Genomic DNA, 19,007 nt, shown 5'->3' with positions numbered 1-19,007 from the left:
TTGATTGAGAGTATTGGTCTGTAAAAAAGTTTGTACTCTCGCTTTCAGATTCCTTTTTCTCCCCTCTCAACCCTTCTTCCACAAACTTTCAAGCGGAGGAAATGTAGCAGCCGACTTGGTCCGAACGATGTCACGCCCTTGTGCCATGTCGGCATGTTCGTACCCGTATCACATTGATTCCGTTACCCCGACTGTCGCACCGCATGCGAGGAATCTGTCGCCGCTCCCAAAGCATGTCGAGCATGGACAGGACAGACGGAGAGAAGGTGGACAAGTGTGGAAAAAGAGCAAAGAGGGTCGGGTGGGGGGGGGGGGGGTGGAATGGACACCTGGATGAGTCCTGAGGCTGTGAGGGGGAGGTGGAAGGAAGGAAGCTGGGTGGAACGGTTGAGGGCATTCTCTCAGCTGTAACCTGCGTGCGTGCTTGCATGTGTGCGTGTTCCATATGTGCACAAGTGCTGCAGGAGTCTCACAGGGGGTTGCAACAGATGGGACAATATACACAAATGCGCACAAAACAAATGACAAGAGTTCAGCCATTGGCAACATGTCACCGCGCTTTAGCAGTTGCGAACTCCGCTTCTGCCACCTCAACACTGCAGCATTGGCATGAAAAGTTTTACGGCGCGGAGGCTGAATCAAGACCCGCATAGAATGAATGGAACAGATGAGCACAATTTGACTTCAAGTCAGACAAAACAAACCAAAATCCCGCGATGGGCATTTTGACCTTAGCTGAGTTGCAACCAAATCGTGTCCTCCATTCGGCACCGATAATCGGCCTAGTTGATAATCTGACCATCCCTTCAATCGACGACGACGCCCACCGGAAAACCAGCGTCAAAGTTATTTGATCATTTCCTCGCAGAAAACCGTCTCCAAAAATCTTACGTGACGGAGCTCAATGAGCTTTCCGGAAAGGGTTGTGTTGAACCAAAAAAAAAAAAAAAAAAAAGAGATTTGCAAACCTGTTAGTTCACACACAGATTGTAAACTCATTGAAAAGGATGAAGGCTATTGACACAAGGGCTGGTTGATCTTTGGCGCATCACCAGCGATGCCTTTTCGTGCATCGGGCCACTTTTTCGTCAGAGTGGATGCTTCAAAGAGCAATTGTGTCCAATGTGCCCCCGTCAACCTGCCATGCGGCAGTGTGAAAGTGCGAAACGGTGAAAGGGTTAATGGCGGCCGTTAAGGTTCGGGACCGCAATAGGAAGCGCACGCGCGCGTGCACGTACACACAGATAGTCCGTCAGTCGAGGAGCGTCTGACTTCGGCCTGCCATCGAGGCTCCGTGAAAATCCCCCATGCAGAATGAATGAAGAACCCGAAAGCGCAAAGTCAACGGGGAGCCAGTCTCACCTAGACGAGAATTTCATTCCGTTTTCTTTTGCCTTTAAATTACGATTTTTTTCCCCGCCGCTCGTCGAGAACCAAAAACAATTTTAAGATTAAGACCCAAGATAATGAAATTGAGTACACCCGTTTAATTGTTGACTAAATGGAAGTGTTTCCTGGTGTCATTTCTTTGTGTTCCACTCGATGACTGTCAAGCGAATGACGTCAAACGGGGTTAGCTCCTTTTAATCAAAACCGTTCCACGCTTAACAACACGCGACAGTGACAAACGAATGAAGACAGATCTTCATGAGTTGAATCCGAGCGGAACCGCATAAGATTCATACAACATAATTAGTCGCCGTGCTTGTGAGGACAATTATGGTCTGTAGAATTTTTATAAGGAGGCGAAGTATGTGGCCACATCTACTTTTCACAAATGCGTCCGTCTCTTTGACACTCCCCGAGGTCTCCAAAACGGCAAACGCATGACGTTCTGCTGACTCAACATGAAGCACTATTACAAGAACGCAATTTGGTTCCACACGTCTCCGCGCAGCGAGCAATCGGCCCGCCTCCGCACCACATTGGGCCGTGACTTTCATGTTCACAAAACTCTGCTCGCGCGCGTGCGTGATAATCGAGCGAGACAAAGTTGAGTCATCGGCGTAATGAGCGACGGAATAGAGGGGGAGAGGAAGGCGAGAGGGAGGCTCGGCGTGAGCCAGACAAACAGATTTAGTCTGCTAAATTGCTGCATCATACCCAACCCAAAGAAAAAAAGTTCTCAACTGACTTTGCCCTCCCACTATTTTGTACACATTTTTCGTCACGCAGAAAAAAAAAAATGAAGAGGCAATGTCAACGGGATCCCGCCTTTTAAAATCGAACTTGCTCTGCAACCGCGTCAACAGTGAAGGGCCTCGCCCAAAATGTGCTTCAAATTATCGACAAATTCTCAATGAGGCGAACAAAATTGTGACTCATTTCCCGCCGGCCCAAGAGAAACTAAGACGCCCGCTACACGCAAAGAGATTGGAGTGCTTCTAAGTGGTCATTTTACCCTCCGCTTCATCTCGTTGGGCCTGCCAAAAAAGCAAAGGAATGTGAAAGAGAAACAGACCCTAGAAACACAAACAAAGTGACCTCACAGTAGAAACGCGTGAACTCTTGGTGGAGGTTTCCAGCTAGTTCGCAGAGTAAGCAAACACACCCTGGAGATTGCGGGCTAAAGTCCCATTTCGCTGTACCCTGCGTGAAACTAGGCTGATGATTTGAGATTAGTCATCGCGCATACCCAAACGAGAACCTGGTCTGTTTCCCACATGTGTCAGACGTATTTACCGTAGTCAAGAAGTAGGACGGGTTGGGGGGGGGGGGGGGGGGGGTTACTGGCTGAGCCCTATCAATCAAGCAAAGTTTCCCACCCCCGTGTCTACGCCGTTATCAGCAGATATGAAGCAGCTCTGGAATGAAAAGAGCGCAGCTGCAAGTTTGTGTCACTTTGCCGCGTTCCTTATCCCACTTGAAGCAGCTATTGCTTCCTCTCCCACACACACACGCACACACACACACACACACACACACTCCTCTGCCCACCGCTCTCCTGAATCATATACTCCCGTTTCACCTCGAATTTCATAAAGGATTGGAAGTGTCAATGTGTGTCAGTCGTGGCGCAGCCGGCAGAGTGCACTTGATCTTCGACATCATGTTGGTGAAGTTCTCTCCATTGCGGTATGATTTATAAAAATATATATATATATATATATATATATATATATACACAGTATATATTTGAAAATCGGCTCAGCACTTTTGTGGGAGCCATGTAGCCCCTTCGACACAAACCACAAAACCAGACCAAGATCTTTACATCCGCGATGCCATCAGCGGCAGGTTTGCTGGAAGGGGATCGACTCATGATTCGATTCGAGGTGATTTTTAACAGCTTTCATCTGTTCTCGAATGCGTCTGTTTCGTATTTCCACAAATGCTGCGTTTTATGCGCGCTGGAATTATAGTCATTAAAAGTAATGTGATTGTTACAACTGTTTGTTGTTTATTTATTTATTCCTGGAAGGCCTTGGGAAAACACATTTCGTACCTTTGTTCAAAGGCACAAAAGGACAAAACCTTGAGAAGACGCGACAGTGTTCCTGACCCTCACAATACAAGCAGTGCGGATACAAAACCTGACCCCCCCCCCCCCTCCCGATTTCGAACGCACACCAAAATCCTCATTGAGCAACTCCACACGCTGAGAAAGTACTTACGAAATGGTGTTCGATTCATACGCAATAATTGAAACGTGCGCGTCCACTCATTCGTGCCGTTTCTGGACCGTTTACAGTCTTCGGATGTTGACAAGCTTCCACGCGGCCCCGGCCACGTACTCGGCACAAAACAGCGTGTGCGAGACAAGGACACCCACCGAGAAGCGTATGGCGAATGCACGTCAAATTTTGACCACGGTAAAGTGCAAGTGGTTAGTTTGGGGCCAGCGCGGGGAGAAAGTGTGGCTAACCTAAACCACATGCGGCTCCTGCTGTTTAGCAATCCGTGTGTGTGCCTTTGAAGCGTGTGCACGTGTGTGAAAGAGATAGGCGGCAAACAGAGGAAGCTCACGCCGCCGGGGGCTGGACCCAAGTTACAAAACTTTTCCTTTTCCAGTGTGATGCTAACTACAGTATATGTCGATGCGTAAAATAGCCCATAGGTCACTCTTAATGCTATTGTACCTTAACCAGAAATGACTTTCCTCAGGCTGCTCATTCTAGGCAATTAGACGGGTTTATAGTAGCACGTGTTGTGTTGGCATGTGCTGGACAGCCTTTTTTTCCCCTTTGGGAGGGGGGGGGGGGGCAGGACAACCAAACTCACAAACTGGAGGTGTGAGCACAGGCCAAGACAATCAATTTTTTTTTAAAAATGCAACTGAAAACCACTTTCAAATCAGAGTCACGATTAAAGTTTCAAATAAATCACCCGTCTAGGAAACGCGACACATTGTTTTTGTAAATACAGGAGACTCGTTCACCTGGAGAGGAATTTCAAAAATCTCCGTTGATAAGATCACACATTGACGGTAAAGCTGAGGCACACCCGCGCTTTTACCTTTTTGACCTTTAGCGTGTCATCGAGGAGGGTCTGGCTGGAGCCTCAAACCTCCACTGTCAGCCCGGAAATTTATAGCACACTTGGAAGCCGGAATAGTGAAGAGACGCTCATTAGTTGAAAAAACAAACAAACAAACACTACTCTAAAAACAACTTTAGAAGACTATATTAACGTACTAGAATTTTCTTCCTCTCCCTTGGAATCTTGTTGAAACTGGAAATGGAAAGCAATTTTATTTTGAAATGATTCCACGTACTTCCGGGGCGACGCCAGAGGTTTGAGGTCTCTGCAGAGACGTTCAGACTCTCTTGATGTATCAACAAACGCTCGGGAACCGAGATGCCTGACGGAGAGAAAGAACTCTCGCTGGGGAGAGGCACTTACTTTCAATTCAAGTTGCTATTGAGGTCTTTTGTCTGGAGCGAGTCCATTTCTATCGCGAGACAACTTATTTGGATTCCAAAACACAACGCGCCGACTATTATAGTACTGTTTCAAAGGTGGAGGTCAACAGTGGCACTAATCCTCCAAGAACAAGTAATTCCAAGTTAAGGCAGTCGTGTGTGTGTGTGTGTGTGTGTGTCTCCATGTTTGTAAGACTAAATGCAAGAGACATTTTATGTCATGGTGAGGCATTGCTGTATCTGCTAACTGTTAGTCCGACAAGACAGCAACCTTCGCATGCAAACACACACACACACACACATTCCTCTGCATCGACACTTTATTTACCTTTGGCCCAATCGAGACCTTGTGACTGTGAGCCGAGTCGCTTCGATACAATAAGACAGTGATGAAAGACAGGCGAAGCGAGTGTGTCAGGATAGAAAGGAGCCAGGGAGGAAAACCAACCGAAGCATTCCAGAAGAAGGTGAAGAGACGACGGCAAGGATAAAGAAAGGCAAGGCTGAGAGGCCTCGGCGAGATTTGAGAGGGGAGAACATGACGAGGTGAAGGGAGAAAAAAAAGTGTTCTGTGTGTTTTCGGTTTGCAGTTTTGAAAAAAATAAATAAATCACAGAGCAGCTTGATTTGGCGTACAACAAACTAGTTCTCTTTTATCAGGGCAAACAAACAAACCGTTATAATATGCTTGCCTTATTTATTTCCAGGAGGATGACTGGGATTTGCGAATCTCCATGTCGCTCCCCTGGTAATATGACCTACTTCAACAAATTACCATTCCCACCTTTAAAATAATCTGCACACGTTCTCCCCGTAATAAAACAACATGCCATCTGGATTTGGCTGCACCAAAAAAAATAATAAATCCCAGCCTTGCTCTTGTTGGGAGGGGAAACGCGGAAACTGGAGAGAGGGGTGGAGAGGCAATGGAGGTGAGGGCGAAAAGAAGAAAGGGGGAAGGGCAAAGTAATTCAGTCAAGAATCCACAAAACCTGAAAGGGGGGAGTGTCGGATGTGTTGTTTACATTAGTGAGAAATAAATTCCAAGAGGAGGAGAATAACTGGGAGTTGAATGTGGATATGAGAGCTGAGAGGAGTCCAGCGGGCACGGTGGTGTGGATTTGTCTAATCGGGTGTAGCTGCTGTGGATATCAACCCAAAAAAAAAGACGACAACTCGCGTCCAAAACCTCAAGGTTGCGTCCACATAGAAAACTTCAACGTTGGGTTTGCGCCGCTGCCGACAGTGAGGAATTTGGCCATGGCGCACTGTATCAAAGGTTGCGGCAAGAACACACCGCAGTGTTCAAATAACTGCAGCTTCTTTTTTTTTTTTTTTTTTTTGGAACTTCGAAGTCAAGACTTTTTCCTCGAACGAAACCTACATGGTCGAAAATACCCCCTTAATGCATTAACACCATTCCCATTCTACTGCCCCCCCCCCATATGACGAAAAAACCCCTGTTGCGTTATACGAAATCATTTTCTCTGCTCCAGCCTCGCGAAGACATTCACTACAACGAAGTCTAATCCAACAGCGACCTCTACTGCTTCGTTCAGAAACGGCAGCAGCAACCAACACACTGGTTTACATAGTGAACGATGTTTATTTCGATCACAGCTGCGAGTTTCCTGAACACAACGTTGTGGGTGGGTGTGTTTACATCTGAGATCAAATTTGCTACAGTGAAAAAACCCCTGTTGAGAAAAATTTCTTGCTGCAAACATGATTTCGTTGTAGAGGAGTTTGACTGTACAAGGCTCGCGTGATATATGGCGGCTTGTGTAAATCTGTATTAAAAAAAAAAAAAAAGAATCGAAACACATCGTTGAGTGCAGTGCGTCCGCGTGGGCTTGAATAATTGAGCCACATTCATAGTCGGGTTTCTTATGGAAATGAGAGGGTCAGAGCGCATGTGGAGGTAGCTATGACGATGGTCACTCGCTTGTTTGCGAGGCAGAGGCAGAAAGCGGCGCCTGGCAGATGTTGCGCAGTGCCAGCCTGTTGCGAGCGACGGACGGCAAGTCGGCGCATCGCAACGCCGGCGGTCTGCAGTCAACTCGCCAGTGTCTCTTTACACAGACAGATTTTTAAGTCCGCTTGTCAGCCATTTTTAACTCGACAATGCCCCCCCCTCCCTTGCTGACAGAGAGGCCCGTCACTGCGCCGACGCGAAGAAATAAAAGAGTTGGAAATGATAATCTTAATGGAGCGGTCATCCGTCTGTAAGCCGCCGATTCACAGAGAGAGCCCGGGTAGAAATATCTCAAAAGCTCGGCGGCTATCTCAAAGGCAAATCAGCTTACCGAGAGGAGACTTACCGGACGTGAATGTAAAGACGGTCGAAATGGGGGTAGCTGAGAGGGTCTGAAGGAAAACATCCCCTGGGATTTGCTCATGACGGGTATCAGCAACGAGGCCGACAATGTTTGTTTGTTTGTTTGTTTGTTTGTTTGTTTATTGAACATAAAACATATATACAGTAATAATTTGACAGAAAATAAGGTAGATAAAAAAAGAAAGAAATCAATCTTCATACAACACAGTTATTATGTTCAAGGGAGTAGGAAGAAGTAAAAAACTTATCTAGTCCTACCCCGTTATGTGATTGTATCTAATAAATCATTTTTATATCAATCAGAAAAGAAAAAAGTAAGAAGAAAGAAGTCTCCATTAAGGCTCATACTTTACCCTTAACCGTGATATTTTTACAACTTTTGGTTTGTATCGGGATTATATACTTCCACACCCTGACACTCTTGTGTCAATTTTCTCTTGTATTCATAATGGATATTTATATACCTTTCTCTATTTATCAACTTAGTTCTGATTTATCATTATATTTAATGTTTTGAATTTATCATTTTAACTCTGATTGATGTAGGTTGTTTGTACTATTTTTTTGAATTTGTTTTTGAACTCAGCAAGCGATTTACTCATTTTCAGGTCCGTTTCGAGATTATTCCACAGATTAACACCTTTGATAGATACACTTCTTTGCTTGATGTTTGTTCTTGTTTTGAGTTTTTTGAATAAGTTGGTACCTCTTAAATCATAGCTGCTTTCTCGAATTTCGAAAAACTTCTGAATGTTTTGGCAGAGCAGGTTATTGTGTGCTTTGTACATTAATTGGGCGATTTTAAAGTCAACCAGGTCATAAAATTTCATCGTATTTAATTTGATAAATAGTGGATTTGTGGGTTCCGTATATTTTGATCTATTAATAATTCGAATTGCTTTTTTTTGTAGGTTGAGAATAGGGAGTGTGTTTGTTTTGCAGGCATTTCCCCATATTTCCACACAGTAGGTCATATATGGTAATAATAATGAAGTGTATAATGTGTACAAAGATCTCTTATTTAGCACTTCCTTGGTTTTGTAGAGGATCCCTACGGTTTTGGCTATTTTTCTTTTTACGTTATCGATATGTGGCTTCCAACATAGTTTTGAGTCTATTACTAATCCGAGAAACTTGGTTTCATACGCTCTTTCTATCTCAATTGAGTTTACCATAATTTTAGCTTGGTGTTTGATTGGTCTTGTGCCAAAAACAATTAACTTCGATTTTTTCAGGTTAAGTGACAATTTATTTCTGTCGAACCAGTTTTTTAATTTGTTTAATTCGTTTTCTACGGTTGTCAGGAGCTGTTTCAGATTTATTCCAGAACAGTAGAAAGTTGTATCATCAGCAAATAGGACACATTTAAATTGTTTTGAGACCTTGCAGATATCATTTATATATAAGATGAATAGTTTTGGACCAAGCACTGACCCCTGAGGAACTCCGTGAGTGATTTTTAGTTGATTCGTTTTTTTATTGTTGAGTTGCACGTACTGATATCTGTTTTCTAAATAACTTTTTATCCATTTATAAGCTACACCTCTAATGCCATATCTTTCTAGTTTTTTCAATAATATACTGTAATCTATTGTGTCAAAAGCTTTTTTTAGATCTAGGAAAACCCCAACAGTAAATTCTTTGTTGTCTATATTAGTGTTGGGGCTGCATGTAGGCCGCTTAGGGCTACTTTGGCGTGCGCGTGTGTGAGAGGCTGCTTTCGTGACAGATGTCCTCCTAACTGGACTAATGGAAACCACTTCAGCCGGTGCCCGCAGCCCCATCGAGGGACGCACAAAAGAGCCCTTTGGCGGCCACCTGAAGGCCGTTATAAAGAGACTCAGTCCCGCGGTCGCGTTTCGAACCTCGACGGCTGTCCACAAAACAGTCTTCGAAAGTCAAGTTAAATGGACTTTTCACGGGTAATTCATCGCCTGCTCGAACAAATGCTGCTACTTGCCTCTTTTTCTTATCTTGGCTTGTCTAATTCATCTCATTTGGGACGGTAAAAATAAACATTGCCCTTGAACAACACACGCTTTGGAGAAATTCATCGACATGCTATTTCGAGACGCTCTTCAAGCAACGCGCCGTAATCGAACGACCGTCGGTGGCCCGCTTGCTGCTGACCTCAAATCTTAAATTGGTTACGCGCGTCATCAGATTTTCCAAACCCTCTTAGCCGACGCGGTTTGGCTTGACCTCGGAATCAGATATTTGCCAAACGTGGAGGAAAGCGCCGCAGCCCGTGACAACGGTTACGTCATATTCGAGGCTACCTTCTGATATTTCCTTTCCGTCAGGCTTATTTTAATACTTGAAAGTATTGCCGCGCATTAGCTAAAATTAGGAGAACGGCTGGCTCGTTCCCAAGGGTCATTGAATATCAAATGCTTAGTTAGTTAGTTCCGCCCGCTCCTATTTGGAACATTGGGCGACGAGCCTCCTCCATTTGTTCCGGTCACTGGCGACCCTTCTTGCTCCATGCCAGCTGACACCCATCTCACTGAGGTCTTCTTTGGCAGTCTGTCTCCACGTCTTCTTTGGCCTACCTCTCTTCCTCTTTCCACCCTCTGGCATCCAGTCCATGGCCACACTTGCCGGTCTCTCTCTTGGCAGCCGGAGTACGTGGCCGATCATTTTCTTTCTCCTTTCAGAGACAATGTCTGACAGTTCAGCCACTCCTGCCCTCTTCATCACCTCCTCGTTGGTGATGTGGTCTCTCCATGAGATCCTCAGGATGGATCTCAGGCAACGCCGATGAAAGACATCTAACCTGTTGGTAATGTTGGCCGTCTAATGCTTACAGGAACGATTTTCCAACTACGCTGATACATCTATCGTTTTGCTTTGTTTCTTTGACAAAACCTTATCATTTGTTCATAAGTGCCGAAGAGCTAAGCGAGCGCTTAAAGTGCTCCCAAATCTATTGTTTCGGGGACTGAGTTGAGTTGGAATCCAGCGAGATTAAGTGCAACGCGCTGCCAAAGAGCCTGTCCTGCTTAATGTGAACCAACAGTATTCCTGCACCGCTGCACTTCCATTAGGGCTCCTGTTATTTTTGTGTTAAATAATCTGGTTTTTCCCGAGGAGAACTCCGCAACTCGCAGACTATACATCGCGACTGCAAAATAAACAGCCGCAACTTTTTTTTTCCTCTCTCTCCAGTTTTAAGTTTTAAAGTGACTCAACACCAAATGGAACTGTTCATGTTCTTTCATTGGTAAAATCGCAAAGCCTTGTGGGAAAGTACGGCAACATTTAAGCCCCCCCCCCCCCCCTCTAACTCGGGCCATGCGAGGCGTCTGTTACTACGCTGTCACTTTCACAAACGAAAACCAACTCCCAGCTAGCGGCCGGTGGGAGTGTTTGGAGTGTGAAAGAGGAAGACGGAACGCGGGGGCAAAAATAGAGGATGCCCGCGAGGAATGAGGTGGGCCATCCCGAGCCCCTTTGGCAAAACTGTTGCAGCGCACGTTGCCCAAAAGATATAAACTTGCCTTGCATTCTGCATTGGTCACTTGTGGTGCCCAGGGGGAGGGGCACTGAACTCATTGAACGGGAACCAGCCTCAGCTAAACAAACACACCTGCGCGCTTTAAACATGTCACCGGCTGCGCAACAGCCCAGAGAGCGACACATGAAGGAACGCCGCCGGCGTACACAAAAAATGGCAAATGGCTTTCCCGACAGCTGGCCAGAAAAGGCCAACAAAGCACCTGCGAAACTGTTTTTGGTCCAAACTATTTCAGCGACCAATAAACCCTTCAACAAGGCCCACCTATTTTAAGACTTTACAAGACAAATTATCCTCACATGACACGGGTGGAACTTGCGCATCGAGGATGGGCAAGCAAGTTTGTTCACAAAATCTTCAAAAGGATCCACAGCAAGATTTTCATGTGTTTTCCCGTGTCCCGTTTTAAAGCGGCTGTAAAAGTTATTCCCACCACAGCGCGTTAGTGACGTTCCAAAGCAATATGAGGTGAGCTTTTTTCCGGCATTTTAAGTGACTGAAACACGTTTAAGTTGAATGTGATGGTTAGTCGTGACATCGCAGCTTGAAGATGAATGGCAAAAGCACCAACACCATCGAAAGGACATGTAAACGAATCCCAGCCCCCCCACCCCAAAAAAAAGTGGAGATGAGAGGCTTCCAATTGATGGTGACGTGTTGCGCAGCAAAGCTAAATTGCAACTCACCCTTTTCCGAGCGCCCCATGTGAGCTGGGTCCAAGACAGCAATGGAGAACACAATAAGACAGAATTAGATACAGAGCGTGCACATAATGTCAATCAGTCAGTATAGTAAGAGCAACGTTAGTCACAGGCCAGTGCAAGATCAAAAAGAGAAAAAAATAAATATACAAAGAAACTTATTCAGCAAATAAAGCGACAACAAATGAGAGACCGACAAAATGTAACGGAAGTGAAAAGAGCCTTGCACATGTCCCCATAGACCGAATTAAACCAACACATGGCTTGCCCCCCCCTGACCTTTAACCTCTGCTCCCTTCCACTCGCTCTAACCCTGTAAATGTTCATTTCCAAATCTGCCAACACCTGCTGCACAATCAGCCTCATCTCCATTTCAACTCAAATTACCAGCGTGTTTGTTTAGACTGATGAGCGCACTCTTGGCTTTTTTTTTTTTTTTGGTACAAATTTCTGCAGAGAATCAGGCCCACTCGCCGTGTTTGGTGAGCGTGTGCAAAGTGCAGCGTAATTAATCACCTGAGTGTTGATGACTTAATCCGTCATTATGCAGCCGTGTGTGGAAGTGTGCGAGTGTGTTTTGAACTTGTGTGTGTGTGTGTGTCTCAATAGTGCGTTTTATGCTCCTGCTGTGACCTGAGCCCGAAGGGGCACGGCAGAGATGGATGACACTAAACCAACACCGTCATTCATCAGGGAGATGATCTTTCCTGGATTCGGGATCTGTCGCGGTGTTGCAAACGCTCTCCTCCCTCCGTTTCCTTTGGCACACTCACTGTTGACTTTCTGACTCACGCCCTGGCGCCCTTCGTGCAACTCTGATTGCTCGGGACTGATAATTGTAAGGAGTGGGAAGTGTCGGTAAGTTGTTGTCATCAGAGTTGCGCAAATGTTTCATTTGTGTGTTAGAGCTCCGTGTAAAAGTGTGGAGAGGTACTGTGGCGCCTTTATTAATCTGGGGAGTCTTTACTCAATTCACTGATTGATCTCCAAGGGGCGATATTTTCTTGACACTCGAAAAATTTGGAAGATATCAGACAGCCATCCAAGTCGAAACTTGCCATCGTCTATCGCCAACCTAACATCGAAATGAAGCCAACTGCAGTATTTGCTAAACGTGTTCGGGCCCGAAATACAAAACAATCCAATGAAAAACAGGAAGTGCCGCCATAACTGTTTTTTTTTTTTAACTGTTGCGTGATGACTTCATCGCCGCCGGGCCAACTAGTTCATTCGCTGAGATCAGATGCCCATTTGATCCTAAGTTGTACCCCCCCACCCCCACCACTTGTAGATCAAGCTGTCAGGTTTCAGATTCACGTTGGAAAAAAAAAAGATCCTGTGTAAGTGACTGGAAGGTCAACACTATTTGCGGCTGGTACGTCTTTTCAGTGCAAAACCCCGCTATTCATTCAAGCGCACAAGTCTAATGAGGGATTAGCTAATGAATTCTCTGAGCAGATTAATTACATTTTCCACACGCGCGTGTGGGTGCGCCTGCAGACCTCATCCCCCAAACCACTGAAGAAATGAGCCAGGACTTTCAAGAGGTTTTTTTTTTGTTTTTTTTTAATCTGCAACCAAATTGAAATCCATAGAAAGAGATGCGCTTTGAGCAGGGAGGCGTTTGATTTGACGAGAAGACGACAATAAGGGAGATCGGCCTGGCGGCCGACTGAGGCATTGCTTTTAACAAGAAAATAAATAAAAACCCACTTTGATTTCGCCACAGTCGAAGGCGGAAAGATTTTCACCGGAATCTAAATGAGAAGCAAGCGTTTCGCATGCTTCCCTTTGTATCACTTTACTACAGAAGGCTTATTAAAAGAGGAAAAAAAAACACATAAACACACACACACACACACACACACACACACACAGCCTCTCCATCAGTGATAGTGCGCGCACACGCAAACACGCATGCACGCGCACACACACGTACACAAAGCTGACATGACAGAAAAACACACAGATGCACCCCTCCTGCCGTTTTCACAGTCTCTTGAGTGGACGAGATGCCCACGGCCAAAAACCAATGGTTGCATGTTGTCCCTCCCCCCTCCCCCCCTCCTCACTCTCACTCTCGCTCGTGTCTTTTTGCTGAGAAAAACACATTTCTATTTCATCTTCCAAACGGCGCCGTAAAGACATTATAATTATAGCAACTTTGTACTTAGGCTCCAAATGCAAAAACATGATTTCCAATTATAATTAAACCAGCTGTTGTGGGTTCGCCCAGGGAAGCTAATGCAACACAATGATTGCACTTCATTAAGATTAAAGACGCTGTCAACGCGGGTCAGCGCATTTAGAGAGGTTGTCACGTTGACACGCAGTCACTTATTGACATTGTAAAAGGCAAGCGCGGCAGACACGCCGGGCCACATTTATTACTCCGAGAGTGGAGGCGATAAGCCAAAACGAGGTTGCCGCAAAGCGGGCCGATGATAAGCGCGGACGCCAGAGAGCTCACGTTAAACGGCATCATTTAATATGGCACGGTTTCATTGGGACGTAATAAAATGGGGGGGAAGTGGAAGATTGTTGATGCAAATGAGAGTCATTTTCGAGAAAAGGACATCAACAATCCCAAAGTAATGTGACAGTTTTAATTCCTTTTCAACCGATGCGCGATTTGTCCTTGCGTGCATTTGAAGGAGACGCACGACATCTCTGCTGTCTCAAACTAACCATCATGGCGCCTAACGTTGACAAATCTTTTTAGTGAGCATCTGTGGTAGTGTTTCTTTTTGCAAAAGTTCAACAATATATGTGCCTAAATGTTTGGTGGGAGGGAGGGGCACTTCCAAAAGACTGACTGCGAATGTGTTGTACTCTAAAGTTAAATACAACTGAAGAAATCTCGACTGGATTTAGTCACCTCACCATACAGTTTTAACATTAAATTGAGTAATTCTTTCCTGGACCACCAGGGGGAGCCCCCATCCCACCTGTGGTATCTGTACCACCTCTGATCGTAACCATTAACTTTGACGGGTGAGTACCCAACACACATACACTTATAAATTTATCGTAATTGCTTGTTATTGATGATACTAGGGTAGCCTGGACTACAGGAGACAAATTCCTTGTGTGTTTTCCATACTTGGCTAAAAAATATGATTCTGATAAGATGCAGTAAACAATAGCTAGTTACAGCAATGGCGAATACTTGAGCAGGCGACAGTGTTGCTTTGGTCTCCATGTTCTAGCTCCAATCTCCCATTTTCAAAAAAAAAAAAAAAGGGAGTAGTTTTACTTTATTTTTGTTTAATTGACTTTTATGCTACAACTTTTAGGGCAATGCAAACATTGTATTTAAAACATTGCCTTTGGAGTTGTTAGAGGTTGTATGACGGTAACAGTTTGACCCTGGAGCCAATTCACTATATTTCATTTGACTATGGTAAACCCGTTTCGAAATTAGAACTTGGAAGTCAACAAGTGATACAAAAACATTTTGGGCGTTCCACTGCATTTGCAAATTTTGGAAACAACCCCTTTTGCTCGCACCCTCTTGTCCACCTTAACGATGACCCACCTCTAGGCTATGTAAAGCAGCATCTCGTATTTACTTGCAAATTAACTGCGCTTGCATTCCCGGGTAGGTCTCAAAGAAATCCCACACATTTGTTGCCCTGCAGACCAAATGGCCCCCAGGGAGGGGAACCAGGGGAGTAGTTAGGAGATGGAAGGGTGGGCTAGAGGAGGGAGGGGCCTGGCAATAAAGCTCACTGAAGAAGTGGTAATGAAATATTTTTGTATGCAAATCATCAACGAGCCTGGGCTTGCCCTAGCAGACTTTTTCCTCCCCCCTCGAACAGTTTCTGGTCATGGCCCGGCACATAAACGAAGCGTGCTGTGCGCGAGTCACATTTAATAAAGCTTTCGCGAGGTCGGATTGGAGGTCAGCTCTTACAAATACAGTACATTGCATTCACACATATTGGAGGCCGGAATTGCAGAGTAAATCCTCCGAAATTCCTCCCTTTACAGTCATGCCATTTTTTTTTCAAACAATAGCAATAAGTATCACAATACAGCATCGTGTGGCAATCTTTTTGAAATAAGCCAGTTACTGTCCAATATATGCCAATGTTATATAAAAAAAAAGTGTCACACAAAAGCAAGCATGCAAAATGTCGAGCGAAGACAAAGCTGACATGGCTGACGTGTGCTGTTTTTTTTCAGGGGTTAAAAAAAAACACTTTCATCTAAAACACAACACGCAAATAACAACAGGAATTTGATTGAAAGCTTCAGAACTGGAATTCTATTTTTCTGCATCCAAATAAATAATAAATAAATGTTTTCTTTTGTCACAACATTGCAAAGTGAATAGACTTGTTTCAGTAGTCTCTCTCGACGTCTCGTTTCATTCCAACCCGCTACGTACGTAAACACAGGATAGACTTAACAGGTAAACGAAAAGTAAGACGACTGCAATTGGAATTGGTGATACATATGCACACAGACTTTAAAGTGAATGCATATGACAGCAGTTCCGTCCAGTTCAAGTAACTGTATGTGCGAATTCTGGTTTTGCATAATATACAAAGAATGCATTTGCACGCAATGCTTAACATTTCCCATTTTAACAGACGCACATTTACCGGACTGTGCTTTCGCGAAACTGTCAGCAATAAAAGCAGCGACTACCACACGTCACGGATCATAATAAACGACCAGAACTTTGTCCGTTTTTGTTTTTGTTTTTATTTTACAATAAACCTCGTCAAAACTGAGCTTTAAACCTCCCAAAAGACCGCAGCTTTGATCAGAAAACTTTTTTTGTTGTTTTCGCTCAAGAGTGAACATGAACCGACGTGAGCGATTTGTGCAGCTTGGCCAACTGCCCCGAATTCAAACCTCAAGTCAACGTCGTCGTCGTCTCGCCGCGCATTTACAATCGGCAGCAAATCGATCAATCACCACAGCGACCATTGACAGTTTCTGAGAAAATGACTTTCAAGTTGACAGGTCGTGGCATGCGAATGCATTTGCGAACATTTCCGACACGATACAACCAGGGCGATGGTTGTTGCCAACTTTTCCGCTGCGCCTAAAAACACATACCTGGCCAGAACACCCTTGAATTAAACCCGAGTGCCCCTACATGGAAAAAAAAAACATTTGCACGTTTCTCTCCTGTCGTACCTGGTGCTATCTGCCCGGAGATGCCCGCAAGAGCCGAAAAGAGCAGCAGGAGTCCCAGGAAAAGACAGAAAAGTGTATCCATGTTTCAGATCGGCGTCTGGAACAGTTTCCCCGCACAAACTTTTGCTTCTTCCGCGAGTTTCTCCGTCTTCGAGTGTCTCTGTCAACGCTTATTAGGAGTATTTGTGTTTATTATTCCTGCCTCCTCAGCCGAGTCAAGCACTCCATTCTCTCCTTTGGATTTTCGGCTTCCCAACACGCTCACTCTGCAGGACGCGACACTTTGAGTAAGGCTGCGCGTGCGCGACGGAGAGAGCAGCGGCGTGCGCGTTCGCGCGCGGTGGCGTGACGTCACGTGACCAGGAAAAAAAACGGTTTGAACAAACAAGACGCCGAGAACGATGGAGAATCATCGGTTGATTCAACAATAGAAAACAGCAACACTTTGTGTAATCGAAAACCAGGGCCAAATTCTCAGTGTTACATCACAATGCCACAAACCTGTCAATCAAGTAAGCAAACACAAAAGAGTGGCAAATCATCAGCCCAATGTCAAAAAGAGTTTGCTCAAAAAAAAACAACAACAACGTGGGGTTGAAATTAGGAATGATTCCTCGGTTTAGTTTAACATCACAAAGGCAAACAGGTTTTTGATCAAAAAGTTCGGTCACGATGTGATGTCAGAGAGAGACTTGGCCAAAACACCATTTGTGCAGTTGAAATCAGGGGTAAATCTTCACATTATAAATCAAAGCTAAACTTTTTTTTTTTGAGGGTAAGAACAGGGCCAAATCCTCATTTTGATGTTACAAAGCTAGAGAGCGGTTAATAAAAAAACAAACACTTTGTGGCACTGAAACCAGGGTAGTGACTCGACGTGCCATCATATAGTAGATAAGAAGATATACAGAAATACATACAAACAATGGAGAAAATTGCAAAAGTTGACCTGCATGTGAAATTGTTCAAATGCCAGAAAGGAGCACTCGTTGCTGTTAAATCTTCCTCCGTACCTCTCTGTGCATTCCTGATGATGAAATTATGAACTGGCTCATGTTCTCCACATTTCCTGCAAGGTAAAATAACTCGCCCAGATGCCACCGATGGCGGTGACAGCATGTCAAAGCCAGGTTGAATAAACATCACGACAAATAAAGATCTTACACACTCGTGCTATAAATATAGCTTGTGGAAATGCAGGGGAGACAAGTAAATACATCCTGAGTGTTTTTCTCCTCAGGCAGTGGCCCCCTCTTGCATATAGGAGATGCGGGCACCCTCTCCTTGCTGTCGCCTTGCTCTTGCAGACGGCAATATTTGCATACGCAATCTTAGTCTGGATCTAGAGGAGCAATACCTTTAATAAGGTCATTACAGCAGCTAGATTGCTGCTGTGCGCCGGTGATTTGGTGTTCTCCGACTGTCCGAGCGGGATGTGTGAATTTCTAGCCTGGAATTGTCCCTCTCGCACTTTTTTCAAACTGTGCACTTTATATAGTAGCACACAGGCATGCCAGAATTTTAGACAGCATTACAGCATAATAGGTTGTCGTGAGCTAGCATAGCATGGGTTTGATTGAGAGCCAAAAAGCCACACTGCAGGGTACACACAATCACAGTTATCTGGAACACATGACAAGGGGAAAAAATGTTGTGTTGTTACTGCTCTCATAGCGTGCGCCATACTTGAGATGAGAGCACCGCAAACAAATATCAGCAAAGACAATTGCAAGTCTCCTGCCTCCTCAAGAGAGTCTGCAGTACTGGCCTGTGAGTGGCAATGTAGTGCTGCAACGCATCTGGGTGAAAGTGTTTTTAAGCACTCGAGGCTAGGTGGAGGTCTGCATTCTGAAAGCCATTCTAGATTTTGCACATTGGAGCCTTTGACTTTGCTCTTACTTTGTTAGGATTTGTCAAAGATGGATGACAGAGGCGCGAGTAGAAGCACTACTCTATGTTTAACCCCAAACCAAACAATGTAAAAGAGGTGACATGCTTCGGTCCGGTTCTGACGCCTTAGCCGTTAAACAGAGCAGCTATGCAGAAGCCAGTTTACATTAGAAAGAAATATGAGGAGACTTTAGTTTGTGTTTGCCAAGTCATTTGGACACACGTTCAGGTCTCAGGTATGCAATCTGATGTGGGAGCGTGTAAACACACATGCGCACAAATATGCAGTTGTGCATACCGTTGAGTCTCTCACCAAGAAGCCAGTTTTTCAGCTTGTCATTTAACAAGCTTCGGTAATTTGCTGGAGCAGACAAATGTCGCAAATCCGTCCAGCGACTATCAACGAACGCACGCATTCCTACACAGCTAAAAACCTCTTCCGAAGGCCCTTTGTGTACATGTTGCCGTGGCGCAATGATGTTGTGCCACAGGCTAGTGGCGCATTGTGATGACATGCCGCCGTATGCAGTCGATGAGAGCGGTGG

General features: G+C 44.9%; 1 protein-coding gene across 19 annotated transcripts in view; it reads right to left on the bottom strand.

Annotated features, from left to right (window-relative positions):
* Nucleotides 1-16,863, bottom strand: part of ptprk (protein tyrosine phosphatase receptor type K) — a 67,346-nt gene extending 50,483 nt beyond the window's left edge. For 18 of the 19 annotated variants that reach the window (XM_086100202.1, XM_086100207.1, XM_086100205.1 and 15 more), the window contains exons 1-2: nt 16,573-16,863; nt 11,404-11,427 (exon numbers count right to left, since the gene is read on the bottom strand). In XM_086100202.1, coding sequence (XP_085956328.1) covers nt 11,404-11,427; nt 16,573-16,654 — 106 coding nt within the window. In that variant the 5' untranslated portion in view covers nt 16,655-16,863. The remainder of the gene's footprint in view (nt 1-11,403; nt 11,428-16,572) is intronic. The other variant, XM_086100209.1, reaches the window with a different exon arrangement.
* Between the last annotated feature and the right edge of the window lie 2,144 nt (nt 16,864-19,007).

Source organism: Hippocampus guttulatus, chromosome 20, assembly GCF_054856545.1.
Source record: "Hippocampus guttulatus isolate MCC_2025c chromosome 20, RoL_Hgut_1.0, whole genome shotgun sequence".
Classification (NCBI taxonomy): domain Eukaryota; kingdom Metazoa; phylum Chordata; class Actinopteri; order Syngnathiformes; family Syngnathidae; genus Hippocampus; species Hippocampus guttulatus.
The sequence above is the reverse complement of the archived record's forward strand: the minus strand, read 5'-3'. Positions and strand labels throughout refer to the sequence as shown.